General features: G+C 38.0%; 2 protein-coding genes across 2 annotated transcripts; one reads left to right on the forward strand and one right to left on the reverse strand.

Annotated features, from left to right (window-relative positions):
* Positions 1–1,099: 1,099 nt before the first annotated feature.
* Positions 1,100–4,451, reverse strand: LOC131787288 (uncharacterized). The gene is made up of 6 exons (XM_059104385.2): positions 3,957–4,451; positions 3,384–3,479; positions 3,068–3,214; positions 2,570–2,677; positions 2,040–2,211; positions 1,100–1,689 (listed from the first exon to the last, which is right to left on the reverse strand). The coding sequence occupies exons 1-6, from the start codon at positions 3,963–3,965 to the stop codon at positions 1,424–1,426; spliced, it is 798 nt and encodes a 265-aa protein (XP_058960368.2). The 5' UTR covers positions 3,966–4,451; the 3' UTR covers positions 1,100–1,423.
* Positions 4,452–6,904: 2,453 nt separating this feature from the next.
* On the forward strand, positions 6,905–10,515 carry LOC131789970 (uncharacterized). The gene is made up of 6 exons (XM_066171336.1): positions 6,905–7,345; positions 7,840–7,935; positions 8,124–8,270; positions 8,916–9,023; positions 9,360–9,531; positions 9,872–10,515. Exons 1-6 carry the CDS (start codon positions 7,235–7,237, stop codon positions 10,135–10,137), a joined length of 900 nt encoding a protein of 299 aa, XP_066027433.1. The 5' UTR covers positions 6,905–7,234; the 3' UTR covers positions 10,138–10,515.
* Positions 10,516–11,226: the final 711 nt, after the last annotated feature.

Consider the following 11,226-nt stretch of genomic DNA (forward strand, 5'->3'; position numbering starts at 1 on the left):
CATGGTTTATTAACAGCATCTACAAATACGCTGAGAATTGAAACAGCATTACTTATAAAGCATAGCTACATAGAAAGTTTCCGAACAAGTTTAAAAATCAGCATGCCACAGGGGCTGTGAGTAGTGAAATAAAAACAAGGATGAGTAAGCTTTTTTCATTTACCACAGAGAAAACGGAATTCATACTAGATTTGGTCATGTATTGCAGATACTTGGGACAATTGGGATGCGACTAGATGCTTCTTGTAGTGACTCCTATTGAGAGCAGTCGGAGTTCTTTTTATCCGAGCATACCTGTGTCATTCACTGAATAACATCTTCCTTCATTTATTTTTCCTTTGTTATTATTTGTAGTTGAGAATGGAATAAATAATAAATGTAATAACATAAAACCAAACCACTATATTATATATAATTTTTTGAAATTAAATGGCAACAGAAGCATATAACCTTTCACTAATTACGCATTCGATAATTATTTCAGATAAACAACTCCATTAAAGGAAGTAAATCTTATTGGCTAGTCTCGCACATTAATAAACCCCAGCTTTCAGAGACACAATTAACACGTTAAATTTAACAGTCAACTTTCCCCTTTCCTCGCTGAAAGCAAGGTAACTACTTTATGAGGGAGCGACAACAAACGTTTTTCGAGTTATTTCGAAATCTCCTGAGGCACAGTCGTTGTACATGCTTAGTATTCTACCCCAGCAATAATTTATGATGGTGGATAACCTTCCATCAAATCCATCAAATACTTTTCCTCAAAGCTTACAGTTTTCGCATCTCGGAACAAATAATGTCCCCGGACAAATATATTTGCGCCAAAAAAAGGTTTATTGTCTTTGAATTGCTTTGAATGAGTCGCTGATTTTTTTGCGATCGTAAATTCAGAATATGGGGTCTTGATTTATTGCCTTCAAAATAAATATTCAGAGAGAAAATGTTTATTTCTTAAAAATGGGGCGATCCAGCAGCATTTCGCGGACGTGCATATTGTTATATTTCATAGCTGTAAAGTACAAAACCAAAATGTCCATGAAATATCATGAACAAAGTCAACACACACGATATTTACTTATTTGTTTACTTTATTTAACCTCATTTCACGAAGTACATGCATTTGTTTCAATGTTTCTTCATTTTGACTCAAACATCCTGGAGCTTATTGCTCCAACCATCAATAATTACATAATGTAAAGTTACTATTTAAAGACCAAATTGCCGACAAAGCAATGCTATCTCTCACCTAAAAAATTTAACTTTTATTTCGATAAGTTCTAACTTGAGCATTGTCTGAATATAACCAATTCTTAACTTGATCCATAACAGAAGGTCAGGTCTACGACTAGATCTCTAACATTGGCTTCCTAATTTTCAATGGTTTATTAACGTAAAAAGAGCCAGATTTCCTCGTGGAGTTTTAGTAGACCATACATTTATATTCGTAACAATACACGTAGTTTACGTAGTGCCGTGTTCGGCAAGTACACCCGAACCACCACCACCTGTAACAATAGCGGACAGAATAGCATGTATGAGAGTAAACCCTATAACGCAACTGCCAGTATCCACCAACTCTTCTGCAACAAGACCTGTCGGAGTAGCTCAAATAGCCTTTTCCACCTGGACACACTCTGGAGTAGTAAATTGGTGAGTACACCCATCGGCGACTCCGAGGTTTTGCTCCTGTTGAAAAGGGAAATGGCGTTTAGGATTATTTTATCATCGTTTTAAATCATGGAGGGACTTCGATAGTTTTTGTATAGGAAAGTGTTTGTGAGCATTTCGTATCACATCTCGTAAATTTTGATTTTTGAAGAAAAAAGCGATACTTCGGCTCGCTATGCATTGTATTTGGGGCTTAATCTACAGAGTATGAAAAAGGGTTCTTCATCGCGGGAAACAAGTTAAGGAGTGGAATTTTTGGGAAGGGAGGATGGGGGGTAGTATGTGACTTACGCAGAATGGGGCAGCTGAGAGAGGATCTCGCTAAAAATGGTTAGTACAATTGCGTCGTTTTTAACTACACCTCTTACCATCTTCTTCAGTCTCTTCGGATGCAGATGCGTTCTCCATGGTGTGGACTCGATATATCGGGTAGTCTGGACAGAAGTTTTTTAACTCTTCGCTCAGACTGGATCGATTTGTTATCTCACTGTCCACAGCCCACTTGCTGTCAATGGTGGTAGTCTCATCACTAGAGTTTTTCTGTCAGACAAAGGTTATTTCCCTCATGCGATCAGTTTACGTTACTATAATCAGTCTTCTTACAGCCGAGCCTCACATAAAATCTGCCGACGCTATCTACATGAGCGATATAAAATAGAACATACAGCAAAGGAATTGGAAGACTTGAGGCTTCAAGCCTCGCGGAAACTCACATTCTTTAAGCTGGCTATCGAAACATATGTTTCTAGATATATATCTTCGTTATCGTTTACTTTTAAGGGAACCGTTTCCGATGAGGATAACTGGTTTTTCATTGAATGGTCCGTAAAAAAAATAACCCTACAGATTCCAAAATATGCAACAGTGAGTGCTCATAAAGTAGCTTACGTGTCCTTACCTCGGCGTGGTCAAGGTCATTTTCGAGCTTCTTTGGCGAAGGCAACTCGCGGGAAAGAGGAAGAAGATAGCAGATCTTTTTGTCTGGTAACATCAGCATACTCATATTCTGTGTTTAACGCAGACGAGAACGAAGTGAGTTTCAATCACTGAAAGCGGAAATACTTTACGCAGCATTAAGGCGTGAATGTCCTTTTTTCCGGTTCCGCCGTTAAAGTTGTGTTTGCAAAATAGCGTTTTTATGATACATATGTTGTTCCAACAAGAACTTCAAAACAACTAACCAAATTCACTTTATTTTTCTTGAACTGTTTATTAGCAGGATACACGAACCGTCACAGAATGATGACGTGTAGAGGACACGTCATAGTACACCTCACGATAGAACACCGCCTATGAGCCAATCGTTTCCATTGTCTTCCTCATTCTTTTGTCCTTTTTTGTTCTCTAATGTTTTACGACAACTGTGTCTTCTACTCTACGTAAGAGACAAACTTACCGCCTTGAAGTCGTGCAATATATTGCTTCCATCCACGTCATTATGAGCAGGAACTCTAAACAATTCAGTTTGTTTATTTGTGTCCACCTGGATTTTCTCGGTGTACTGAGTTCCAGACTCTTTGAATTGGACGTCATAATCAACAACCTGAAATATGCAGTGATGGAAATATCAGTATAAATTATTATGTCTCTCGTAGTGCTTGCACAACATCGTGTTGACTAATGGAACATTTTTGCACACTTCATCGCGTACGGAAATAACCATGATGAGAGGGCTGTTAGCCCGTTTTATAAAATAAATTCCAAGTACTTACTTTGTTAGCGGTGGAATCTGTAGCTGATATTAAGGTTGTCGATGCACAAAGCAACAGCAAAATGAGGGCCAAATGATCCCTAATGAGGGTTGGTTGCTAAAACCAAAAATAGAATGCAAATATTAGGGGTTTTCTTTGTACACAAGACAAAATGAAATTGATTCCGACGGATTTGCAACGACTGCTCAATTTTTAGTTTGTTCGAAGCTTGAAATTTACTGTTAGTGTCTCTACTTTCAGAAAGGTGTCTCTACTAAAGGTTTTCAGTTCATCATAGCCGATAAACAACTTTCTATAATTAGATCACATTCAGTATTCCTTCTCCAAGAGTACAAACCAATCAAGGTAAAAAAGAGCAAATATGTTGGAACTTATTAAGTTAAGGTAAAAACGTCTGAGTATGCCCAATTTGTGTTTAAAGGGGTAAATTTCTACAGAAACTGTGGTGCCGCGTTGGTTGGAAAGTATAACGGGGTAATTCAGAAAACTAAGTTCATAACGTAAAGAGAATTTAGAAGCTGACGTTTCGAGCGTTAGCCCTTCGTCAGAGCGAATTCGTGTTTGCTGACTTACCTGTAACATGTTGTCTCCTTTTCTTCGGTTTCTTCTTGGTTCTCTTTCTGTTGTTGTTATCTTCTTGACTGTGAATGATCTACACTGCAGCTTTGGTAAGCTTTGCTTGATTTTATACTCTTCTAAATCTTATTCATATGCATTATTAATATCCTTGGACGTTGCCGTTTCAGCGACAGTTACTTCTTAGAGTTTAATTTTAGATTTTCTGGAAAATCGCATCTTCTAGGAAACACAGACGTAGACATGCTATTTCTCTGCACGGAAGAGAACTGTCTGCCAGGACTGAGGCTAGGATTAATTGACAAACTCGAATACTGTATCGTCATTCAAATTTTAGCAGTTGTGAGCATCATATTTGCACAAACACACCCAGCATCCATCTCAAATCTTGGTAACTCGCTGGGATATGTGTGTTGAACTTCCTTCCTGGTTTCATGTTTTTGTTTTTCTTCCGTGTCAGCAAAACTGGATATACTTTGACTCTTAGCAGAATGTTTTTCTTTAAGTGCCGTGCCAATGCAGCATATAATTTGACTCTGCTTTTTTAATTCAAATCATGCTTTGGAATATCCAATCGACTGTAACGGGCGCAAACCCATTAGCGGAGTTATGGAGACAAGAGGGCTAACCAGAAATAGTTGGAAGGTGCCAAGGAGTCCTTTAAAAAGAGCTCACAAATTGACGACTAGAAATCATTTTAAACTGATAGAAAACTGTTGCAAATGCAAAAAAATAGGCAAAAAAGAAGTACATGAGTTCTCAGTTTGGGACTCAGCACGTTATATATGTTTTTTATTGGGAAGTCCTTTGAGACCAGCTCTCCTGCTGGGTTTTGTTGTGTTGATGTTGCAAACAGTTGCAACGCATTTAGTGTATTATGATAAAATGTTGGTTGTTAGCACTTAACAGCTGAAAGGGACTGAACACTTTGGTTAAGGTAAATAGTAGACGTGCGCTGAGTAGCAACCGTCAATATTAAAACGGCATTAAACAGGCACGCACTATTGATTATTCCTATAAACATCTTCCTATAAAAAGTGATCTGAAAAGCGTGATGCGTTTTTGTCTCTCTTCACTTAAAGAACTTGTTTTCGTTTTATCGTTTCTGAAAAATGTAGCTCGACTTTCAACAACACATCTTTTTGAAGCTGCTTCGCTAATTTACCGCATAATTCTGGATTTGCATTTCAAAATTGATGTTTATTGGAATATCCAATCGTCCGTGTATGTTGGAAGCCAGTTCTCAGTTTCCATAGCTCTTCAGCATATACGTGTCACTCACTTTAAAAAACCACACTTCTAAAATATGTCTCTACTTTTTTCTATCTCAAAATTTCGCGCTATTCCACTTACAGGGCTTTTTGTATAATCGCACACTCAGTTGGACTTATGGAACTTCCTTCCTTTTGGAAAGTCCATTTTGATATAACTGAGAAATAAATCATCCCTCCGGCTTCTCAGGTATTTTGAAGCGCTTCCGTAGACCTTTACATATGATGCTATTTTCACGTCTTCCTGTTTTAGCAGACACTCACTTGGAATGATAACACTTCCATGACAGCCTGTAATTAGCGGACATCAAACATCCCTCATGGTACAGGCCTATTTCAGACTTGATTTATACCTCGGTCTACAATTAACATTTATCCCTTTAAAACTTTCTCGTTGAGGAAAACTTTGACCATTTATATATCTGTCCCTGCTTTTTAAACACAGGTGCTGATATCTGGGATGCCAATTAAATTTAATGGCCTAGGCTTATTTGCATATCCTGCGGGGCCACTTAAGAGTTATAAAAAAAACCATTCAAGTTAGTATTTGTGTTCACTTGGCATAAACTCCTTAGTGAAATAAGATAGGAACAAGAAGATAAAATACAAACACGTTATCCACGTTGTAGCGTAACTTGTAGCGTGTTGTGGAGGACGCAGATAATTTCATTTTGTAAAGATATCTGGAAAAACTTATGTAAAACGGAAGAATGCTGGGTATAGATGTCGGCTTGTAGATGTTGCAACCAGTTGCAGCACATTCATAGCTGGCACAACTTGCGATTTTAAGCAGTAAATTAAGGCTGAGGCAGTCTAGGCAACCTGTTTTTTTTTAAAGTGAGTAGTACGTATATGCTGAAGAGCTATGGAAACTGAGAACTGGCTTCCAACATATACGGACGATCGGATATTTCGATAAACATCAATTTTGAAATGCAAATCCAGAATTATACGGTAAATTAGCAAAGCAGCTTCAAAAAATATGTTGTTGAATGTCGAGCTACATTTTTCAGACACGATAAAATGAAAACAAGTTCTTTAAGTGAAGAGAGACAAAAACGCATCACGCTTTTCAGATCACTTTTTATAGGAAGATGTTTATAGGAATGATCAATAGTGCGTGCTTGTTTAATGCCGTTTTAATATTGACGGTTGTTACTCAACGCATGTCTACTATTTACCTTAACCAGGGTGTTCAGTCGCTTTCAGCCGTTACTTGATTTAAACAAACACTTTATCATCGTACACAAAATGGGTTGCGACTGTTTGCAACATCAACACAAGAAAACCCAGCAGGAGAGCTGGTCTCAAAGTACATCCTTATAGAAAACACATTTAACGTCCTCAGTCCCAAAATGAGAACTCGTACACTTCTTTTCTGCCTATTTATTGCTACACTTTTCTATCAGTTTGAAACGATTTCTAGTCTTCCATTTTTCAGCTTTTTTTTTAAGGACTCCTCGGCACCTTCCAACTAGTTCTGGTCAGCTTTCTTGCCTTCATAACTCCGCTGATGGATTTGCGCCAGTCACGGACGATTAAATATTCCATCGCGTGATTTGAATTAAAAAAGGAGATCCAATTTACATGCTGTACTGATACGGCACTAAAAGAAAAACATTCTGCCAAGAGTCAAAGTATATCCAGTTTTGCTGACACGGAAGAAAAACAAAAACATGAAACCAGGAAGGAAGTTCAACACACATATCCCAGCGAGTTACTAAGATTTGAGATGGAAGCAGGGTGTATTCGTGCAAATATGATGCTTGCAACTGCTAACATTTGAATGACGATGCAGTACTCGAGTTTGCCAACAAATCCTAACCTCAGTTCTGGCAAACAGTTCTCTGCTGTGCAGAGAAGTAGCATGTCTACGTCTGTGTTTCCTAGAAAATGCGATTTTCCAGAAAATCTAAAATTAAACTCTAGGAAGTAACTGTCGCTGAAACGGCAACGTCCAAGGACATTAATAATGCATATGAATAACATTTAGAAGAGTATAAAATGAAGCAAAGCTTACCAAAGCTGCAGTGTAGATCAGCTACAGTCAAGAAGATAACAACAACAACAAGAGAACCAAGAAGAAACCGAAGCAAAGGAGACAGCATGTTACAGGTAAGTCAGCAAACACGAATTCGCTCTGACGAAGGGCTAACGCTCGAAACTTCAGCTTCTAAACTCTCAACGGTGGCCAATTTACGTTATGAACTAAGTTGGTAATACTTAATTACTCAGTTATACTCTCCAACCGACGCAGCACCGCAGTTTCTGTAGAAATTTACCCCTTTAAACACAAATTGGGCATACTCAGAAGTTTGTACCTCAACTTAATAAGTTCCAACATATTTGCTCTTTTTTACCTTGATTAGTTTGTGCTCTTGAAGAAGGAATACTGAATATTATCTAATGATAGAAAGTTGTTTATGGGCTATGATAAACTTAAAACCTTCAGTGGAGACACCTTTCTGCAAGTAGAGACACTAACAGTAAATTTCAAGCTTCGAACAAACTGAAAATTGAGCAGTCGTTGCAAATCCATCGGAATCAATTTCATTTTGTCTTGTGTACAAAGAAAACCCCTAATATTTGCATTCTATTTTTGGTTTTAGCAACCAACCCTCATCAGGGATCATTTGGCCCTCATTTTGCTGTTGCTTTGTGCATCGACAACCTTAATATCAGCTACAGATTCCACCGCTAACAAGGTAAGTACTTAGAATTTATTTTACAAAGCGAGCTAACAGTTTTCTCGACAAATAACGGCCTTCTAATCATGGTTATTTCCGTACGCGATAAAGTGTGCAAAAATGTTACATTAGTCAACACGATGTTGTGCAAGTACTACGAGAGACATAATAATTTATACTGATATTTCCATCACCGCATATCTCAGGTTGTTGATTATGACGTCCAATTCAAAGAGTCTGGAACTCAGTACACCGAGAAAATCCAGGTGGACACAAATAAACAAACTGAATTGTTTAAAGTTCCTGCTCATAATGACGTGGATGGAAGCAATATATTGCACGACTTCAAGGCGGTAAGTTTGTCTCTTACTTAGAACAGAAGACACAGTTGCCGTAAAACATTAGAGAACAAAAAAAGGCAAAAGCCGGAATGAGGAAGACAATGGAAACAATTGGCTAATAGGCGATGTTCTATTGTGAGGTGTACTATGACGTGTCCTCTACACGATAAAGCCGTAAGTTTATTCTTTACTAGTCATCGTAGGGGTTATTTTTCCTAAAAAATCTTTAACATTTTAATCAAACTCAAAAAGTAAGGCTCGGATAACTTTGTATGCGTGGTTTAATTCAATACCTTTAGGAGTGTTCAAAGAGTATACCACATAAGTAGATATTCGGACACTTTTTCACATTTTAGAATATCTTACGTCCTTACTTGGACATTCTTAAAGAAAACTTGTCTCTTGTTTGACTTAAACGTCACCATTCCGTGACGGTCTGTGTATCCTGTTAAGAACGGTTCGAGTGAAGTAAAGTGAATTTGGTTAGTTGTTTTTAAGCTTCCGTTGGAACAAAATATGCATCATAAAAACGCTATTTTGTAAACACAACTTTAACGGCGGAACCGGAACAAAGGACATTCACGCCTTAATGCTGCGTAAAGTATTTCCGCTTTCAGTGATTGAAACTCACTTCGTTCTCGTCTGCGTTAAACACAGAATATGAGTATGCTGATGTTACCAGACAAAAAGATCTGCTATCTTCTTCCTCTTTCCCGCGAGTTGCCTTCGCCAAAGAAGCTCGAAAATGACCTTGACCACGCCGAGGTAAGGACACGTAAGCTACTTTACGAGCACTCAATGTTGCATATTTGGGAATCTGTTTGGTTATTTTCTTGAAGACCGTTCAGTGAAAACCCAGTTATCCTCATCGGAAACGGTTCCCTTAAAAGTAAACGATAACGAAGATATACATCAAGAAACATATGTTTCGAAAGCCAGCTTAAAGAATGTGAGTTTCCGTGAGGATTGACGCCTCAAGTCTTCCAATTCCTTTGCTGTATGCTCTATTTTATATCGCTCATGTAGATTTCATGTAAGGCCCGGCTATAAGAATACTGATTATAACAATGTAAACTGAGGGAAATAACCTTTTTCTGGCAGAAAAACTCTAGTGACGAGACCACTACCATTGACAGCAAGTGGGCTGTGGACAGTGAGATAACCAATCGATCCAGTCTGAGCGAAGAGTTAAAAAACTTCTGTCCAGACTACCCGATATATCGAGTCCACACCATGGAGAACGCATCTACATCCGAAGAGACTGAAACAGATGGTAAGAGGTGTAGTTAAAGACGACGCAGTTGTACTAACCATTTTTAGCGAGATCATCTCTCAGCTGCCCCATTCTGCGTAAGTCAAATACTGCCCCCCACCCTCCCTTCCCAAAAACTCCACTCCTTAACTTGAGCCACAAGTTTCCCGTTATGAAGAGCCCTTTTTCATACTCTATAGATTAAGCCCCAAATACAATGCATAGCGAGCCGAAGTATCGCTTTTCTCCTCAAATATCAAAATTTATGAGATGTAATACGAAATGCTCAGAAACACTTCCCCACACGAAAACTATCAAAGTCTCTCTATGATTTGAAAAACGCCGTTTCCCTTTTCAACAGGAGCAAAACCTCGAAGTCGTCGATGGGTGTACTCGCCAATTTACACCTACAGAGTGTGTCCAGGTGGAAAAGGCTATTTGAGCTACTCCGACAGGTCTTGTTGCAGTAGGGTTGGTGGATACTGGCAGTTGCATCATAGGGTTTACTCTCATACATGCTATTCTGTCCGCTATTGTTACAGGTGGTGGTGGTTCGGGTATACTTGCCGAACACAGCACTACGTAAACTACGTGTATTGTTACGAATATAAATGTAGGGTCTACTAAAATTCCACGAGGAAATCTGGCTCTTTTTACGTTAATAAACCATTAATTATTATTTTTAATTAACCATTGAATTATTATTATTATTAGGAAGCCAATGTTAGAGATCTAGTCGTAGACCTGACCTCCTGTTATGGATCAAGTTAAGAACTGGTTATGTTAAGACAACGTTCAAGTTCGAACGTATCGAAATAGAAGTTAAATTTTTTAGGTGGGAGATATCATTGCTTTGTCGGTAATTTGGTCTTTAAATTGTAACTTTACATTATGTAATTATTGATGGTTGGAGCAATAAGCTTCAGGACGTTTGAGTCCAAAGGTAGAAACATTGAAACAAATGCATTTGCTTCGTGAAATGAGGTTAAATAAAGTGAACAAAGAAGTAAATATCGTGTGTGTTGACTTTGTTCAGGATATTTCATGGATATTTTGGTTTCGTATATTACAACCGTGAAATGCAACAATATGCACGTCCGCGAAATGCTATTGGATCGCTCCATTTCCGAGAAATGAAGATTTTCTCTGTGAAAATTTTGAAGGCAATAAATCATTGACCACATATCCTGAATTTACGATCGCGAAAAAATCAGTGATTCATTCCAAACAATTAAAAAAAATTGAGGTTCTCTAGCTGGTTAAATTTATGAACATTTGTATACCCGTAATCAAGAGTTATACTGAGAATGCTACTATTTCTGAATTTGATGGACTCATTTGAACGATGTAAAACTCCCAGTATAAAGCTTTTAAAACTTAATCATGTCATCATATCATGTAGATATACCCAATGTATCACCCTATTATGCATGGTAGTTTCCCGTCAAACTCAACCTCAGTTCTGTTCTGTTCAAACACCTAACCGTAAATTAGACTATTGGGAGATGCTGTTAAAAAAAACTACGCCAGAACACTCTCGAAAAGTGCAGGTAAACGCGATAAACCACAAATGCTAACGTTGTTTTCCTTCAAATTCAGCTGCCACCTGCTGAGAGGAGTTCTTACAAGAGACTCCAAAGTAGTTCATGGTACAAGAAGTTTGGAATTTTGATTTCACACAGATTTGTCCTGATTTATCCTTTTTTCTCTACTTTT

Source organism: Pocillopora verrucosa, chromosome 8, assembly GCF_036669915.1.
Source record: "Pocillopora verrucosa isolate sample1 chromosome 8, ASM3666991v2, whole genome shotgun sequence".
In the NCBI taxonomy this organism is placed as follows: Eukaryota; Metazoa; Cnidaria; class Anthozoa; order Scleractinia; family Pocilloporidae; genus Pocillopora; species Pocillopora verrucosa.

Excerpts from the sequence above, each read along its gene's own strand:
- LOC131787288 (XM_059104385.2), bottom strand. Across the intron at positions 3,215-3,383 it reads CAGATTCCACCGCTAACAAA|GTTGTTGATTATGACGTCCA; the intron begins GTAAGTACTTGG and ends TGCATATTTCAG. Across the intron at positions 2,678-3,067 it reads TATTGCACGACTTCAAGGCG|AATATGAGTATGCTGATGTT; the intron begins GTAAGTTTGTCT and ends CGTTAAACACAG.
- LOC131789970 (XM_066171336.1), top strand. The coding sequence starts at position 7,235 with ATGAAGCAAAGCTTACCAAAGCTGCAGTGTAGATCAGCTACAGTCAAG. Across the intron at positions 8,271-8,915 it reads TATTGCACGACTTCAAGGCG|AATATGAGTATGCTGATGTT; the intron begins GTAAGTTTGTCT and ends CGTTAAACACAG. Across the intron at positions 9,532-9,871 it reads CGAAGAGACTGAAACAGATG|GAGCAAAACCTCGAAGTCGT; the intron begins GTAAGAGGTGTA and ends CCTTTTCAACAG.